This window comes from Plectropomus leopardus, chromosome 10 (genome assembly GCF_026936395.1).
Source record: "Plectropomus leopardus strain MGB_pleo_1.0 chromosome 10, ASM2693639v1, whole genome shotgun sequence".
In the NCBI taxonomy this organism is placed as follows: Eukaryota; Metazoa; Chordata; class Actinopteri; order Perciformes; family Serranidae; genus Plectropomus; species Plectropomus leopardus.
Window position 1 is genome coordinate 18,202,717 of NC_142185.1, and position 20,012 is coordinate 18,222,728.

At 39.1% G+C, this 20,012-nt stretch overlaps 1 protein-coding gene across 6 annotated transcripts in view; it reads left to right on the forward strand.

The window, feature by feature from the left end:
* pkp4 (plakophilin 4) overlaps positions 1 to 20,012 on the forward strand; it is a 119,488-nt gene that overhangs the window by 52,440 nt on the left and 47,036 nt on the right. For 4 of the 6 annotated variants that reach the window (XM_088083191.1, XM_088083189.1, XM_088083192.1 and 1 more), the window contains 4 exons: positions 7,267 to 7,301; positions 16,027 to 16,158; positions 17,116 to 17,309; positions 19,377 to 19,956. In XM_088083191.1, the coding sequence (XP_087939317.1) occupies positions 7,267 to 7,301; positions 16,027 to 16,158; positions 17,116 to 17,309; positions 19,377 to 19,956 (941 nt within the window). The remainder of the gene's footprint in view (positions 1 to 7,266; positions 7,302 to 16,026; positions 16,159 to 17,115; positions 17,310 to 19,376; positions 19,957 to 20,012) is intronic. The other 2 variants (XM_088083190.1, XM_088083193.1) reach the window with 1 other exon arrangement.

Genomic DNA, 20,012 nt, shown 5'->3' on the forward strand with positions numbered 1-20,012 from the left:
ATATAATGACTGCCTCTAACATGAAAGGGTTCTTTTTGTGTGCACAGGCACAATAAAAATCAGCAGCCCAATTGGTTTTGTGCAACGTTTAGCTCATTGTCATCAGCCCATCAGTGGCAGTTTAACATTTAGCCACCTTGAAGAAAAAATAATAACATTAAGGGTTTTTTTCCAAGTAGTTACTGAATCCAACAAGCTAAATGCCTGAACATGGATTTGACCTTTCATAAGAAGGCAATTGTCCTCCAAAACATTAGCCATAATAACGAAATTAGTTAGTAATTAGAATAATAATAATAATAATCCTTTTTTTCTCTACAAGGTTTATTTAAAAGTTCCTTCATAACACAGCTACCCAGTGAGGCTGCACAGAGCTTGAAGTAGGCATTTTAATGGAGACAGGTCTTCATTTTCCATTTCCCTGCTTTATGAATTCATTTTAGAATAAATACATAATTTAAGTAAGAAGCCTTTTTTTAATCTGCTCCCTTTGTTTTGATCTGCTTAAGAGCAGTACTTTGTTAAAAAAGAGAAACTTTTGTGTCAGCATTAGACGTGACTGTTGTGACTGGTGGTGTTTGAAAATGGGACAAAACTAATTTTCTCCTTTTTTGGTAGACATCTTTAGGTTCCCTTTGTATGCTGTAAAGTGCCTACTCTATAGGAATAGTTAAATGCTCTGTGCATACATAATTTGCTGACATAGTCGGTGTTTGTGTGCTCTGCATTTGTTTTTTTGCCAAAATCTTGCTCCTCCTAATCTGTCCTAAGAATGAGCTGATTATCCATGCCTGTTCTGAACAGATCTAATGTTAGTTTCACTTGTTTTCTGGTAGCTACCATCATTATATGATGTTTGATTGTCTGTCAGCACAACTTTCACCACCATATTTTTCAATCCATTGGTTGACAGACAGGAGAAGACACACCTCAGCCCCTGCACAAAGCTGATGAAAGGGAAAATATCATTAAAAGGTGCTATTATCTTTCCTACCAATCATTTGTCAGAGCTTCAACGCTTGCTTCCATATGTTTGACTTGCATTGCCTGTTGCAGTCCCACAGGATACTATGATTCTTTCAAAAATATATCAAGTACTGTCATTAACTTATTAATAGTCACAACAGTCACAAAAGAAAAAAATAGCCCTTTCAACCGCAAGAACCTTTTAAGGAGCCCAGGAACCATTTTTGGAATTCAGGCACTTAACTTATAACAGGAACAGAGTCTAAATTTAGTTCTAGGTCCACGGAAGTCCCTGCTTCATTGCTAGTACTGTAATTTCCATTAGCACCAGTAAGTACATATCACAGCATATCATCGTTAAAGCTTCCGCTGGTAACTATTATAAAAATTACTTTTTGACATATTTGCTAAAACTGTTATTATATTCTGATGGAAGTGTGAGACCAATAATCTGTGGTACAATCATACTCCTCTGGCTCCTCATAGTACTTTTAATTAACACCTGTAAATGTAAACAACCAATCAAAAGCCCGGTTTATACAGATTATGCTACAGGGCCACAAAAAAGGCCCTTCTTTATGCTGCTGTTGCATTATTACTCAGAACTAAAAATGGTGGCATCATGGAGATGCTGCAACAGCATCAGCCTCTAGTGTGGTATTTGACATACTCATCAGCAGCCCAATAATAACTATGGCACAACAATGGCAACAACGATTATTTACAATCTCTGTTATAAGGTGGCTGATCGCGTCCTCTGCTCAGGGTAAGGAGCTCCCAGACCTCACTTTTAGCCCAATGTGTGGACATTTTTGGCTGCTGCTGTTCTTTTTTGAGTTAGCCGCTAACTGCTATTATTCAATTTAAAAATCTCCCGCAGTGGGTCGCACGCGTAACACGTCAGTTAACTGTCACACCAGTCCCTCACATGATCCTGTTCTGCTTGTGGTTCCTTTTACACAAATGTTGATTTGAGGCTCTTACTTCCTCCAGTGCATACTTAAAGTGGAGACTACTCATGTTACATTATTCCACGATCATACCCTTAATACAATCCGGTGAGGTAGCATAACAGCATGATGTTCCCGCTTTGAACAGGCAGTGTGAGAGGGGCTAGAGCGTTGGAATCTCTAATGCAGCTGTCAGTCATATCAATCACTGCTTGTGTGTGGTCAAACTATCAAACAAATGTCCAGAACACACTGCATGCGTGAGCAGCGCGTGAGAATATGAATCAAAATTCTGTTATTTTATTTTATTGCCTTACCTCAAATGTTGTCAAAAGAATATTTTACTGTTTAGCTGTAAAATGAGAATGTTTGTGATCCAGTCGGCTTGTTAGAAACAGTCAAGCCAAAATTAAGCCAGTGCAAACCTTCTTGTTGATTGACAGCTGCATTAGCAACTCCTTAGCTCTGATTGGATGTACCCTCAACCACAATAGATTCTAAATAATGCCATTAGAAGTAGGGATGGGCATGTATACCATTAATTGTATCTGGTGAACCAACAAAATGTCTGTATCCATATCTGTAATTGGAAGGGGCGGGGTTTAAATCATATTTGTCTGGGGCTTAAACAAAAAATTGGTGAAGCCTAACCAGAAGTTTTTAAGCCTGCAATTGATATGTGTTGATCAGAAGTTGCTGTATTTATTACAAAATTAGTAAATCTTAGAATTGATCTTCAGATCATTTGTGGTCACAAGAGTAAGATTTGCACACAGCTACCTGAGTGAGAGCTTGAATACATTTACTACAATACATTTGTATCGGATACTGATTTCGTCGAGTATTTGGGACAACTCTAATAAAAACACTACAACGCGGAGAAGAAACATGTTTTTTATAGACTTTCTGTCTCATGTTGTACTCTGTCGATTTAGTGACAGTTTCAGCAAATATGACAAAAGTTATTTTTGTAAAAGTTACCAACTGTAGCCTTTAAGAGCAGATTGTTCCTATTTAGTGTCAGGATCCCGGTCCGCCTCTGCATGTCTGTTGTGTGATTTGTGCAACACTCTTTGTGATTTACAAAGAACATCACTGTGTCTCTGTTATGTCTTCTTTGTGTGTGAAAATTGCATTTGGTGCATTAATTCCTGGGTTTAGCTCTGAGGACTGTTCAGTCAAAAAGGCCCGTCATTACCACTTAAGTGACATTTTGTCTGACAGTGCAGATAATGGATAGAGCACACTTTATTTTTTTGACTGCGCCCTTGTGTTCCAAGTAACTAGTGAGCATACAGTTTGGTGGTTCATGTTTTTGGTTGCAGCAGAAAGATCGATACTGTTTCTTTTTCAGTTAAATTTTGAGTTTGGATTTAATGATTTTGGATTCAAGCCCAAACAGCTATAAGTAGTTAAGTGCTTTCCTTTCACCTTGCTTCAGTGTTGCCACAGAGATACCACTACTGTCAGGTCTTTGGCATGCAAATGGACACAAAACCTCTCAGTAACATTGTTAAGGGTTGAATGATGGGTAAAAAAAGCAGGTCTCTCCAGCAGAAATCCACCTTTGTTATCCAGGGATTTTTATTATCCTATTCAAATAAGGAGCCAAGATTCCCATTGACATTATGTTTTAAGAAATCCAGTTACTGCCAAATACATTTTTAAGTTAGTAACATGATGTTAGAAAAAGGCAAATTATTAATCCAACTAAAACTGGACTTTTAAATTAAAACATGGTAGTCTGACTGACATCGTACTAAGTTGAATCCTTGAAGTCACCTGGATAATATGGTTAGGGTTTGTTTATTTTTTCATGTATACGCCTCAATCAAACGTTACCTGGTCTAGGCATTCTGTGCATGCTCCGTAGTCCAGGCTTTGAACTGTAAATCGAACAGCATAAATTCGAAGAAGAAAGCCCCGAAAAACAAAAGAAGAAAAAGAAAAAAACAAGATAAAGGTACCAAATTAAAGTGAAGAGTATGTACGAAGTGTACAGAGCTAGAAAGTTGTTCATGTTTCACCATTCCATATTCAGCCCATTTGCTGCTTGCTATCTTGATTGGTTTGTGACATAATAGGTCAGCTGGATAAAGGTCCTATAGCAATTAGTTGAAAGGGGCCATATTGCCACCTACCATTGCAGAATCTGACATACTTCCATCATTAAATCGATCCTCTCTTGGTGCTTGTATACTGGAACAAGAAAAGTAGTCCAATTAAACGGCCTAATCGAATTATATCTGTTGCTCGACTTAACTGTGCATGTAAACATACTGAGTGTAAATGCAGCCACTTTTCCCTATAGGGGGCAAGAAGCCTTCCACCACCCTCTGGGGACTGTCTAAAGAAAACATGCAATGCCATTTTCACACCTTTTTTAAAGCTAAAGAAGGACAAATAAAATGGCTGTCACTGGACATTTGTGTGTGAATGGAGATTAGCTTTAGCCATTGAGTTCACACTGCTTGGCTCAATAGCTCAGCTGGATGATGGTGGAGGTAAAACCACACTTAAGGGTTCTGATGGGAGTCATTACATATCATGACACCTCCAGAGTCGACCACCCCCTTCATCTCTACAAGCACGCAGGGGGGTGGTCATCAAACTTGACCCCTGGCAAAACTCTTAAAAGATGCAACCTCCAACTGGCCATAGGGGTTGATGGCGAATAAAGTGTCCTATCAGGGTTAGGCCTGTTGTTTGTCAGCATTGGCGGTTTAACAATCTCTTTACGCTGCCTTCACCAAGCCAGACAGTCGGCATGCAGCATGCATGGCGCATCATTATTATGGTCGCCATTCTTCTACTTCATCTGCCATGGTTCAGTGGAGCACAACTCGCCCAACTTCCTCTTTTTAATTGCCTCCATGCTCATTAAAATTCAGAGAGCCGTGTGTCTTAAAGCTCGTTGAGTGTCACCTTAGATGGAGAAATAGCAGCAGTTGTAACATCCTCTGGTTGATAGTAATGACCAGCAAAGAGAGGATATCAAAAAGAAAAGGCTGGGAACGCTGCTCCGAGGTCTTCTGCTCAGCCTTTGTTTGTCATAATAGCCAGCTTTGGAAAAATGGCTTTGATAGAGTGAATGGCTATCCCTTTTGTCACAAGTATTTTCCAAGGTACGTACATGAGTTGGAATTAATAGGTGGCTATTAAGATGTCTTACATAGCCTTTCTGCATTTTTCATTCTGCAAAGGCCTTGACTGTAAGTAAAGGTAGAATTAAAGATAGACATAGTGGGACTTACAGTGTTCTCTTGGTCATGATCAATTAGTATTGCTCATGAACTGAAACATTTAAATGTAATGTCTCTTTGTTCCAAATTTTAACTTAGACAACAGTGGGAAGGAAATTATTTAATATATTTAATGATTATTTATTATAACTATTGTATTAAAGTGAATACATTAATACTTTGTTAAACTAGTATTTTCAAAAAAAAAGCTTTCAGTGATCTAACAAGCTGAAGAGCAAAAAGAGTTGCAAACTGTATTTTTCTCCCCACTTCCACCTTACCTCCCGTAGACAACTTGATAGCAGGAATCTATGTGAGGTTCCTCTTATGATGGTTTTGTCAGGGCATAACCTGGAGTTATACTTCATTAGCTATACTTCATTTAGAGTTATGCAGTATTTAAAGGCCAGTTAATACATTTACTTTGAGAGTAGAATTAAAGATGATATGGTCTAATTATGCACAATGCATACTTTTATCATTGCGATGATATTAATGGGTGGACTTCGAGGCTCAGCTATTAATCCAAACTTACACTGTCTGTATCTATAGCCTCATTCCCAGTGCACAAAAATCCCGCTAAAACCCACATCTGGCTTTTTAATGCAGTACGAATGTGTGCAATTGGCATTCACACCCAGGTCAAATGACTGCAGTGGTCATGGCTATTTATCGCCTTCTGCTCCGATGATTGGTGGAAGCACAACACCTGCGTGAATGTGCTAATTACCGCCCATCTCTTCCTAAGCAGTGCTAAATTGATTCAAATTAGTCTGCACTGAGTTTGAAAGAGAGGCTGAATAAGTAGAAAGATATATAAAGAGAAGTAACAGCCGTAAAGTTTTCACAGACCTCCATGCTGCTTTCTACTGTTTATTTGCTCTCCGGCCTGTGCGTGACAGCAAACAGACGCACCAAAACAAACCCCACACACAGAAAAGGATGCAGCACCACTGGAAAAGCAGTCTATTGCTGGTTTACACATGTTTGAAAATCCATGCACATGCTAATTCTGTAGTTGCCAAAGCAAACCTGTTTTCTCCGCCATGTAAAAAAAAGCAGGAAAAACTATTTCTCCCACACCCTATTTGGTGGGACACACATCCAGTATGAGTGGGTTCACAAGTAAATCTCCAGCTAACTTTTGGGGTTTGCATATTCCTTATTTTTTTCCTGCTTTTAGGAATGGATGCCTCAGGCCAAAGGCTTATGAGATGATGTTTCATGTGAAAAAACAAAATCCATTCTATCCCAGTGGATAGCCATAGTCTACTGGTCAGATGCTTCCGTGCTCTGAGCTTGCCATTAGGTATGATCCTTCATCCATTGACCGAGGATGTCTCACCATCAATCTCCCACACACTGTCACTGGATCCTTCTGTTTTTTTCTGCTTGGCATCCTCTGTGTTGTCAGCTAAGTAATAATCACAAACTGTGATTGATCTCAGGGTCAGCCATTACTCTCCCATATTATTCCCTGGAGGCTGAGTATCCCTCTGTGAGATTCCCTCTCTGTGCTGGAATATAAACTGGCATGCATGTCTGGATTATATTCAGATGTCAGGACACTCAGGGCTTGTACAATAAGTGTGTGTAAATGCACTGTATGATCACTTCTGATTGTACTCAAGGAGCTTTTCTCTTCCAGCTCCCATCAGGATGCATCCCCCAGTCTTTTATCCTTTTGGGGTTAGCAAGCTGCAGGTGGAGAAACAGCATCCAGTTGCACATCTATAGTTTTTTGTTGGTTTTTTTTTTTCAAGTTTTTGGGGGGCATTTTTTTGTCAATGCATTCGGGTCCTCAAACAAAGGACTAGCTGTCAACAAAGGCACCTTTACGTCTTGGTAAACACGGATGACAGGAATGGTCTTTACATCGTAGTTGTTAACATGAAATCTGCTCGTAAGCGGTATACTCTGGACCGCGTTGTTGTTTTATCTCAAACACAGTGATTACCACCTGTGACCCTGTTGTGAAAGGCCCAAGAAAGAGTGCTCAAAGCCGAAAGTTGTCTCTTCTAGATGATTTCACTCATGTCATTCACTGTGGTGTCTCTGGTTTGTAGAGCATGTATTAACTTTTTCTTCTCCTGTTTTGCCCCATACAGCTCATCTGAGAAGTCCCTGCCTTGGAGAACTGCAGGTATGTCAAACTCAAACACTAAAATGGTTGGATAGTTAGCCCTTCCTTGGTGTTCTCTACACTCACACCTGGTTGGTTACCTGAGAATGGTGCAGGTTGCAGTATTTGTGATAAAGAAAACACTGCTCATTCCTTTCAGTTTTAAATCTCAGGTACACTTCTTGCTGTTGATTTCTAAAGGCCCAGTCACACTAAACCAACTTCAAAAAACTAGTGGCAACGAAGGATAACCATTGCATTGCCTCACATTGCCTGTGTCTCTGCCAAAAAGTTGCACTTGAACACACCCCATAGACCACAGCCAAAGGTCAACAAGCACATACATTCTGCAGCTGCATGAAAGAAAATAACTCTCCATATGAGCAGATGGCATCAGTCTGTAATATTGATTAAAGAAGGGAAACTGAGGACAGATTCAAGATGCTAGTTAGCTAGGTAGCACATTAACAACACAACCCCAGGTTGAAAGAAAAAAGTGAACAATAACACTGAGTGTTATGATTAGTTTGTGTTGATCTCACTCCCTCTTGGCTGTAGTCGTTTGTTTTCTTTCCTCCTTTCTGTTTTGCTTCTTGTGCACTGACTTGAACTGCCAGTCAGAGTGATTTCATTAACTGATGGGCTCAGGCATGTCTGATGCCGAGTCAACATACTGAACTTGCCAAAAAAAATATCAGATGAGGGCCAATGGTGCAGGACAAAATGCAAAAAGTAGGTTAACAGACACTCACCAGTGGCCTGACGTTGACCAGCAGCCGATCATTGGGGCCTTACAGGTTTGAAGCAACTTGTGGCTTTCTATCTTGTGTATAAAAAGAGAGCTTACATTCATGTAGAATTCAAGAAAATCCCCCCGCAAAAAAAAAAAAAATGATTTGTGTATCAACTACTCTATGAATTTGTGAAGAACACTTAGTTGTCTTGCATGTCTCCATGATGAAGAAAGAATTATATCAAAGGAAACATTAACAAACTCTCACTCAACCTGTGCAGTAAAACCCAAGTCTCATTTATCCAGCTGCACGCTCAGCAATTCCCAAACTAACCGGAAAGTGGAACTTATCTATGCTCTCTTGAAAGTCAGACTCCACTGACAAAACAGTAATTTTTACGTGAGTTTCACGGGAGTTGCTGGTCTACTGCTGCCTCTGTTAGATTGTTTGTGTTGTGTGACTTTGGTGTTTTGTCTGATTCACCAAATTCACAATGCTAGTTCAGTTCCTCCATTGGAAATGACTGTCTGTTTAGGAAGAACTGAACATACGGCCGGATAAGTGAGCTTGGATTATACTGCATGAGTTGTGTGAGAGTTTGTAAACAGATGTTTTGATATAGTTTTGCTGTTGTTTAACACGGTTACCTGTGACTTCAATCCATCAAGAATTTTCTGTTTTTGGATTCTTTATTCACTGTGGAGGCATTAGGGAAAACAAATTCAATGGAACACAGAATAGCTGATAAACAAATGGTTATTTTGGGGCCAAAGTATTTCTTTAAGATGTATAATCAGTGATCGATAACCGCTGTTAGACTTGACTGCACATTTGCTTTCTTATTCTTTCTTTACCTTATGAGCGTCACACTAAATGGCAGCTCATTCTGTTCAGTATCACACTGATTACACAGTGACACATGTAAGATAAGTACTGTTCAACCAAGTCCTTTGGAATTATTATTTAATATTGGCAGAAAGTGTGTGTGTGTGTGTGTGTGTGTGTGTGTGTGTGTGTGTGTGTGTGCTTGTGTGCTTGTGTGTGTGTGTCTGTCTGTGTTTGTGTGTGGCGCGGGCATGTTTTACATTTCCTCAACACTCATCACTAACATGAGGCATTGTAACCAGGCACACAATAATGGACAGCCTAAGGCGCATTCTTGTTTTAATATTTATCTAAGCTATTTCTGCCCACTCTCACACAACACCATCGATGATGTGCGGCAGAAGGATCTCTCTCAGACCCCTTTGGCCTCTTGTTTGTTTAGTCCTCATCCTTGAAGGATCTTCAGCAGAGACCAGATAATGAATTGAATTTACTAATGTACTTCATGGCTTATTAATTGCATAGTGGAACTTAGTGAATTTCTGCAATGGTCATTAATCTTTTATTGTCGATCCTGTCAGAAAAGCCCATGGGGGGTTATAGTTGGTCATATGCACCAGGAATATTAATACCACACCGTTTTCTCATTTGCTGCCCATTCTCCATTTCCTTGCTGAATGCATTTCATTAGTGTTTGAACAGAGCCGGGGACTAATCACAATCACTGTTTTGCTCCATATTGATTTCTCATTGTTCTGTAGATGATAAATGATAGTCAGATGTGGTAATGTACTTTTTCCAATCTAAATGAATTAAAGCCTAAATGTGTGGCACGGAGCGTAATGAGCCACGTTTGTCTGTGAGGCTTGTTGGCCTCATGAGCCACCGTACATGCTGTCTGTGAGTTTGGGATAGAAGTGTTACTGTGGAAACAAGCCTTTTAGCCTCAGGAAATGTCAATGCAGTCACACCTCATGTCCACTGAGAGCAGAAGACAAACAGCCCAGAGCGAAAGCTTTCCCTCTGTTTGCTTCTGTCCACCGTCTCTTTTTGTTTCACTGTTAATTCTTTTTGGTTGACAGGTTAACGTCAGCATCATGTACAAAAAACAAGACTCCATGTCATTTCAAATAAAAATGCGGCTATGTGCATCTAGCAACATTTTTGTAATATCCCTTTTATACAGTAGCGATGTCTACAGTCTGTTCAATATATTTATTTATAAAGAGCAAACAGCAGGTTGGATTTTTTTTTTTTTTTTTACTGAATTTGTCATTAAAGTCCCAGTAAAACAAAACATTTGAGCAGTTTACAGCTAGGCCAAAGGTAGAGATGAATAATTAAATTGAGAAATTAGATTAAATTAAAAAAAAAAAAGAATTAGATCTCAACCACATTGTTTTAGAAATAGAAACAAAGGTTTGATCATTAAAAGTGGCCATGTCTCAACAAGATACAAGTGTCCATCAGAACGAGGGAGATAAAGTCCATCTTTTTTAAAAAGTTAACATATATTTCCTTGTTTTTTACAAGTCATAATAGCAGAAATTCAAAGAAAAAGCAGCCAATTAAGAACTTCTTTTGATACTGCCTGATATGATATTGCCAATTTTAGCACATTGCAAAGTGAATATTACATTGTTAGGTTTTGATAGTCATCATCAGTTATTCACCAAGACACCTGCCCAGCTCTGCACTGGTTTCCCTCACACCACAGCTCAATTGCTCACTGATGGCAATTATTTCACCTCTTTTCTTTCTTGTTCCCAGCCCATTGGATGCCTGGCAGGCTCATAATTATACTGCTGTGGTCCTTTTATACGCGTATGAATATGTATTTTCAGCCTCACCAGTCTCGAAATTACCACTAGAATCCAGATTTATTATTAGTTATCTTGACCCAGCATGGCCATTCTCCATTATGTGACACCTCTTTTTTTCTCGGTTTTAAGGTGGACATGAAAAGTTCCTAATAAGAAAAAGTCCTGATGTCACTGTAGATTATATACAGATATATTTTTTGAAAATTCACATTGTTTTCCAACACAATTAACTGGGGATAACAACCTAAAAATTGCTATTTGAATCTAGTAAAACATCTACAAGAAAGCGAGCTGATTGTGTGTATGGGCGCTGCTGGACTTGGTAAAGTGGGCAGCAGTACTCTATATTTTTATAGAGTCATTCATTATTAATAAATAGACAAGAAAATAAAGTAAGGGGGCACAAGGTGCTTTTAAAAAGAGGGTTACTAAACATCCAACTGCAAAATAAGAATATAATAAGAACTTACAGCCTTCTTCTTCAGTGTCTTGGAGACAATACTCTACCCAGAATGATGATATCACACCTGAAAACAGCAGCATTAAATTATTACATATAAGAGACCTAATTATGGATGCCAAAAACCCCTGTCATTCATGGATAACTGAAGCCAGTAATGTTGCATCTTCAATGTGTGAAAAAGAGCTCCTGCCTCTCTTTCTTGCTGTCTCCCTCTCTTCCTGTTCCTCCTCTGTTCTGGCTTTTTGGCATCTCATTTATCAAACAGGGTCAAGGCTCAGTGCAGAAACCCTGTGGTCTGAAACGACACACTGTGTGCCAGACACAGAGTCACTGCCAGGGTGGAGGGAGACAAAAGACTTGTTCAGTCGTGTCATTACTTAACTTTAAAGGACATATGGATGCTTTTTGATCCTATAGAACTGTGTTGTTGTCCCTTCTATCATCTTGATGAAGATGATTTCAAATGTTATGTTTCTTGTAAAGGTCCTCTTTTTATGCCAGGGAAATGGGATGTTTAATAATACTTTATAATAAGTAGAGAGAGAATAGTTTGACACACATCACTTGGGTGCAAATCTAAAAAAAAAAGTATACATAAGGAAAAAACTAACGCCTGCACACTTACTCCACGTCACAGAAGTAGAATAAGGACAATGTTTCTATCCCATGTGGAACTTTGGCAGGCCAAAATGGTCGTTTTAGCATTGAGTAAGTGTGCAGGCGTCCCCAAACACTTTATAATAGCCATCATTAATAAATGGTAAATTCAAATTTAATTAAGCTTGATTTAATAGTTATTTTACTGTTGACAAACATATCTACTAATTATTGATAATGCTCTAATTTATGGTATATGAGCAATTTATTGTCTCACACATAACATTTTATACATGATATTGAGTATTTATAAATGGTAAATAATTGGTTACTCAACCATCTGTAATAGACAGTAATAATAGACATTCATGTTTTGGATGGCTATTATAAATTAATGAATACTGTGTAGTGCATCTGAGGGTGTTTCAGACTTGACATAAACATGAACAGTGTAAATATGTCCCTTTGTATTTCCTGTAGGAAAGTTTTGCATTGTTTGTGAATGCCATCAGCTGACAGGAAGTAAACGTGCACCAGTAGCTGCTGCCTTGCAATGCAATGTCAGTGAAAGGGTCCATGAATATTATTTTAACTAAAGTTGAGGTGTTTTCAGATGCACCACACAGTATTAATTAACAAGATACTGTAATCATTAGTTGCAACTTTTAGTCATCCAAATAATGTTTATGGATGGTTTGCAAACCAGTTAATTACCTTTAACAAATGCTTAATATAGTATTTAAAAATGTGCAACAACAAACCATTAAAATATTATGAATTATAGAATTATTAATAATTAGTAAGGATGACTATAATTTCTTTTTTTTGTAAAGAGTAGAATAAATACTAAGTATCAATTTACCATTTATTATTGATGGCTATTCTAAAGTATTTACGTGCCCCTCAACCTCTACACAACTTTTCAAGTAAGGAGAAAAAAATGAGACTGATTAACAAGTGCTGCATCCAGTGTGATGTGTGAAAATTCATTGTGAGTATAGAGGAAAGTTTTCAACAACCCCAGGAAAGGAAGTCACTGAAGGTACTGCAGCATCCACACACCCCAAGGTGGGTGACATATATTTTGTGTATTATTATTTTTTCTGTCACATTACACCCCACCTCACCTGGTTGCTGTCACCTGCTATATATTTATTTTTAATTAATTCAAGCAGCACAACCTGTCCAGATGGTTTCCTATAACATTTTGTTTAGAGTCCTCTGTGATAATTTGTCTGTAGGCCTATTAATCTGTAGTGGCAGGAAGGTTTGGACCAGATTCAGACAGCTCTCTGGCATAAACAAACTATAGTTCAAACCCAACTTTCAACCAACAACTGTCAGTGTTGTTATACTGATGAGTCAAGGAGCTTACATTGCTTGACTATGATGTTTTTATACTGTCATATTGCTTTGCTGACGTCATATATAGTTCTGTCAAGGTGTGATTTACAATGTCAGAAACATAAGATCTGTTAATTGTATTAAAAGCAAATTTAATTGTGTAATGTTTAGATCTAACAGACATCGTCATCAGAAAGTTTCAATTCAACCTCACAAAGTAGAATAAGCAATATACAGATTAGACACTAGCACATTCATCACTCAGGTGTTTGTGTTTACATGTTGCTCATTCTGCTTTGTGACTGTGATTTGACAATGCCGATCCTTGTTTGATTAAAATGATACACCCCTAAATTTGCTTGGGGCTTTGACAAGATTGTGAGGATCTTTTGTCTAATTCTTTCCTTACTTTGAGTTTATACCCAGCACCTGTAAAAAGTTTTTGGATGTGCGTACCCTCCGACCTGCTTGTTTGTGATTTAGTGTTGCAAGAGCATTTTGACCTTGAAGGCTTTAAGTCTTATATGCAACAGTTTAATTAAGTTTTATATGATGATGTGGTTTTATTGGCTTAATTCCAAATGCATACATTTAAGAAAGTCTTCCTCTATTATATATAAGATGAAATAAAAAGTTAATATTGACAGTATTTGTATTACTCTCCAGTATTGTTTTTAATGATTAATGAACACCTAAAAAAATCAGATCGCACAATTTTGGAATGCATTATTTGTAAAGTCCCTGCATAGTTTTTATAGGGACTGGCTAGGAGGAGGAGGAAGAGTATTAGACTTGCAGAGATCTAAGTTCCTAAATAAACTTATTTTCCCAGCAAGGAAATGCATAGCATTGAATTGGATCCAAGAAAAAAAAACATCAGTAAAGCAATGGTATAAAGAAATCTTCAGAGTGCTACCAGTGGAAAGACTGTGCCAAAATAGAAGGAAACGAGAGCAGCTTCTTAAATGTATGGCAGCCACTGATAAATCACTTGCGCAGCGATCTAAGGGACTTAATTTAAAGAGAAAGTACCTCAATGTACTGGAAAGCTCCAGAGGCCCCTCTGAAATTCACTGTATGAATGATGTGTTTGTGAACAATAGTGCAACAAGAGCTTGTGTGCTCATGTGTGTAAAATTTATCTTTATATGATTAATGTGTCTGTGTGTATATGACTATTAAGACATCATTAGAACCCCCCACTCCCCCTTAATTTTTTTTCAAATGTATTATGTCTCTCTTGGTTTATTTGACATGTGCTCATTTTGTTGTCTTTTTATTTGTTTGTTTGTTAGTATTTTAATTGTCATAATTGGAGTAATGTCCATCTGTGCATGTCTTTTCAAGTTAAGGCCCATTACAAAATAATGATGTTGTTATTGTGAAAAAGTAATGAAATTTCATCATCATCATCATCATCATCATCATCATCATAAAAAAATATATAGAAAATAAGATATAGAAATCAGATGGGCATTTAAGAAGGTTCCTCTGGCTATGGGACTGTGTATGTCTCTTCTAGGGCTGTACCTGTCTCAGAATTATGTCAGTCAAATCAGATTCAGCAGTTCAATACAAATAATCGACAATTTATTTTATTTGTTTTTCCTCATACAAAGTTTTAAAGTTTGAGCGGACATTCATCTAGATGGTAAACAAGACAATGGCACTGACAATCGGTTGTAATGTATTGTATTCTGTTGTATTAAGTGAGCTGTAAATTCAGCACTTCTAAGCAGAAGGTTTTGCCTCTCTGTGCTGCTGTCTGCATGTCCACCGCTCTCTGCACTAATAAATAGTGTGATAGTCAAGAGCACTCACTCGGCAGCTAAGTCTGGGGACCAAAACATCCCTATAAGTACACAGCACACTTACTTAAAAAAAAAGAAGACTGCTGAACTTTAAGCAGTTTTAGTCAACTGATGGGCCTCTAAGTGATGATTCAAATACTTCACTTTTAAGGGGCAGGCTGTGTCATCATCACCTAGCACATAAATCTATTGTTATTTTGCTTCATAATTGTAACTAAAGGTGGATGTTTTGTTAAAAACAGACAGTACACAAGAAACAGTGAGTGGGCAAGTAAGAAAGGAAGACTAAACAGAAATTAAAATTCATGAGGTTGTTATTTTAGGCAGGATTATTTATTAAAATAGAAACATCAGCCCTGTTGAGAGTGACACAATTAGCAAGGTCTTCTGCAAATAGTGAGGATGTTTGATACAGACTTAACTTTCTGAGGTCGCAGAGGCAAGGCATGCACCGACCTTCTCACAACAGGCCGTGCCAAATGTGCAAACACCCTGAGATCTTCAGGTGAAAAAAGCCAGGTTGTCAAACACCACACTAGGCTTATGTGTCAACAGATTTATTCAACAGGTCAGCTCCTGCAACAAGGCGGCTTCTTCATGGGATTCGATTCTCATTCTCGCACCAGCTAATCGGGGCAGGATTTGACAGACCCCGGCTGCCAATGTTTGCCTCCCTGTTCCCCTCCACTTGCTGCCTATTGTTGTAGTGATTGCAGAGTAACCCATTGACACTGGTCACGCTTAACTAGATTGTGATTACGGGGAAACACTGCACACAGGGACATCAGAGGGCTAATTCCAGTTCCTGTTTGCCACACTGGTTGTTGTCAAGCGTGACGAGACGGGGATGTAGGGAAATGTTGGAGCAGTGAAACTATTTAGAGCAAGGCTGTATACACAGTGACATGCCACCCAACTTTGCCTTCCCAAATTAGTATGGCAGTAAAATTTAATGACTCCAACTGTACACAAGCGTGAAACTAATGTTGCAGAAATTATTGTTTGTTATTGTTTCCTCTCAACTCCATCAATTGTTGACTGCTTTAATGGCTGTTATAATCTCTCCACCCGAAGCCAAAACTCTGTGATTGTTTCAGACTCTGAGCGTTTCCTCTGTGTCTGACTCCCTGCTCTGCTGTGTCTTCCCAGATGCCTCCGCCTCGGGGGACACCAAGTCTCGGGTGACTGACAGCTCCCAGTCGCCAAGCTACCGCATCAGGACTGAGTCAGAGCAGGTGTCTCTGTACTCCCCGGAGCACTCCTCCCTCCATGAAAGTGAGGGTCTGTTGTTGCCTTCTCTCTATCGTCTGTAGCCTTTTTTTCTCTAAGTCACATCATTTTCCCAATTCAGCATAGTCTTACTAAGTGTATGTAGCAATCCTTTGACTGCAAATTGTTTCTTCACCTCTCTTTTGATGATACAGAAAGCCTGTTATGTCATTCACCTTTTTCTTTTCCATACTTTTTACTTCAAATGTCACTGATAACAGCCGATCCCTCGTTACAGCTGCTGAAAGACTGAGTAATAGGGTTCCTCAGTAATCTATAAATAAGGTCTTAATTGGTTTTAAAAATGTCGTGAATCAGTTTTTTCAAGTCCTAAAAATGCTCAGACATTAGAAGAAGGGTTTTACAAATTGCTTCTTTCCTGACATTGCAATGTGAAATCTCTAAATAATTGGTGATCTACTTTAAAAACAAACAAAAGAGAATACTAAACTCTCTATGATTGGAATCAAAGCAGAGGAATAATCCTACATACAGAGGGACGCATAAAATCAGTAATAAAAATCACCAATAAATGCAGAAAGTATTTCCCATTTCAAACCAGATATGACTTTTTAACTGAATGTTACAATAAACATTTGGGCAAAATTGTTCATTAACTCTGTGTAAAAAATGTTTTCTTAAATTTATTTATTCAGTTTTGGTTGTTGTAAATATGGTCTTTTATGTTTTTCCCAGTGGCATGAAAAAAAAAGAAAAAAATGTGTCAAATTTAATTTGCCTTAAGCTGTAGGAACCCTGGAATGATGCAGCATGATGCAGCACACTGAATTATAGGGGTGGCAGAACAGTTTTCCCCCTGCTGTGTCATTTGTCATTAGTAATGAAGTCTAGGTAAAGGTCATGTCCATTATCAAACCATGTATGATGTGTCTGTCTCCTGTTCCTCCAACCCCTCCTTCTCTCTCCCTCTCTCAAATTTGTCTATCTTTTTCTGTCACGCCCTCTTAGGGTCCGGGGGGAATTCACGTAGCTCAACTCAGATGAACTCATACTCGGACAGCGGCTACCAGGATGCCAGCAGCGGCTACCACAGCAGCCAGAACCTGGGCAAGGCTGAGCTGAGGATGCAGCACTCCTTTCCTGGCGCCGGCACCGGTACCCTGGGAAGGAATGCCAGGGCCGAGGGCCAGGCTTCAGCCCAGGTACTGCCAGCAATCAACGTCCAACATATTGCTGTTGTCGAGCACAGAACGCATCTAAAACATGTTATCAACTGAATAACACCAGCCATTATTCAGTATATTTTTTAATTACACAGTCATTGTTCACAATGTTCAAAAGGCTCATGAAATTTAATTTCATGACTGACTGTTAGCTTTTAATTTGTGTCAACAAAAGAGAAACACCAAAATTGCGGTTGACTGTTTTTCAGTGAAGGTAGCGCTGTAATGCTTAAAGGCACAGAAGGTACACAGTGCACCGAGCACGCCGACATAATCATGCTTCATACAGCGTTGTACACACAGACCACTGAGAATCCAAATGGCACTGTCACACACGACTGAGAGGGGGGTGGAAGAGAGAAAATAAATGCAGCCTAGAGTAAAGTTGTGCCCGGTAATGAATTGGTTTATATAATGCTGGGTTATTCAGCATGTTATTGTTATGCACAAGTCAGTCTATGGCAGAGATAACAGCGTGATTGTTGGTAGGGACGAGATGACATACATTTGTATTGCAGATTGGAATCAAAAATACACAGTTAGGGGTTCAAAGGGAATTTCCAATATTGGGCAACCAACAATAAAAACAAGCTGCATATGCACTACCCTCTTAGAAAAGTAAAATATATTAATTAAGCATCTGCATATTTCATATAGAAAGATGTGATACCATTTCAGATGTAAGATTGTTTTTTGTTTTTCAGTAAAAATCAAGTAAAAATGATTGTTTCTTAACAGAATGCAAGGTTAAGTGATTCTAGTATGTTGTAGTGCCATTTTAAGAGTTTGAGATTTTTATGTTTATTGGGATAATATCGGAAATTGCTATTACTATTGGCCAGGATAGTTGTCAATTTTCACCTATTTGTTAATTATTACGTTTACTTAAGATGACTGAAATGGCATGACGCCACGTTGTTATGCCTCCATGGCCAGAGGTATTATGTGTTTGGGTTGTCCGTACGTTTGGCCCACTCTCAGGACCGCAATATCTCAGCAGCACCTTTTTCAAATTTGGAACAAACCTCCACTTGGACTCAATCATGATAAGCATTTAGTGGTCAAAAGTCTAGGCCACATTTTCAAGAATTCATATGCTAATTATGAAAAAAATTCACAGAAATGTCTAATGTCAGAAAATTTTGAAGTGACGGTTTATATTCAGTAAGTCAAAGGTGAACTTTATTATGCCGTCATAATGTTTTCTAGCCATTATTCAACATCATAACTCAGGAAACAGATGTTGAGATTTTATTAGAGTCCTGCAGCAACATAAGTGACGGACAGACAAAATCAATACTGGCAACTCCTAAACAAGCAATATAAAATACAAAAAGAACACAAAATGTTCATTCTACATTACTACAAATGTTCTCACTACAAGGAAGGACTAAAAAGTAGGTTAATATGTGCTATCAGTGAACCAATAAAACAATAAAAATAAAAGACCAGATACACCCTGAAATTAGCATATAGAAGATGACATGTAAAAGTCCTGCAACTGTGCTTTGAAACAGCCTAGAGGAACCAATGAGTGCAGCTTTAAGTCCCTCTGTAGAAGATTCCAAATATATAGAGCTGCATACATAAAGGCTCTCATGCCAAACTCGGTACAAACACTAGGTATAGACAATAACAACATCTGCTTATTGTATAGATCTTCTGTGCTGCCTGGTTTAAGATGTATGTGAAGCGTCCACATTTAAGAATTTGTATCGTCTTTGCAGTAACATCCAGATTTGAAGGATTATTAACTATCATGGCTACAACACTGTCTCCTGTTCCTCTGGTAGTCTTCCTCAGGCTCACTGGTTTTGCTGATATTGCGCTTCAGGTGATTTTCGTTGCACCAAGCTCTCAATCAGTCCTCTGTACTTCTCTGTAAAAACAGTCTTTAAGTGAGGACAGCGTGCTTCTCATTGCAAATTATCCACTGCAATCAAGCGTGTTAATAAAGTAATAGCTGCCATTTTTCTTAAAAAAATCACTTAATAACTTTTTATTAAATTCCTCAGTAGTAATTCTAGTTTACTCTCTGACTTGCAGGCTCCAGCAGTCACAACAGCAGTGCCTGGTCGTGCTATGCGGAGGGTGAGCTCAGTGCCTTCTCGCTCTCACTCGCCAGCCTACGCCAGCAGTATGTCCCCCTCCCGCGGCTCCCTGCGTACCTCAGCTGGCAGTGCCTATGGCTCCCCCATCGTAACTGAACCCAAACCCCTCTCCAGCATCTTCTCTACGACCTTGCCCTCTGCCCAGCGCACCAGTACCGGCGGCGGTGGCAGCAGTTCACCCTACTCCACGCAGAAAAACTCCCCTGCTGCACTGCGACGCATGGGCTCCACAAATTCGCGATCAGGGAGCGCCAGCCGTACAACATCACCCTATCAGGCCTCTGCAGGGTCATCATCGGGTCGCATGGGCTCACCGCTGACAATGGTGGAGAACGTCAACCCTCCACTGACGAAGCAGCCTACTCACTCATCGTCTCCAGTCAGAGCCAGTATGACCGCCGTGCCCCAGCACTACAGCTCCACTCTGCCCCGCTCCATGCTCCACAACACAGACCCCTATGGACCCCAGAGTTACGACATTTACGAGAGGATGACGCGACCTGACAGCCTCACAGGTGCTCATACACACACACACAAACACACACACACACACACACACACACACACACAC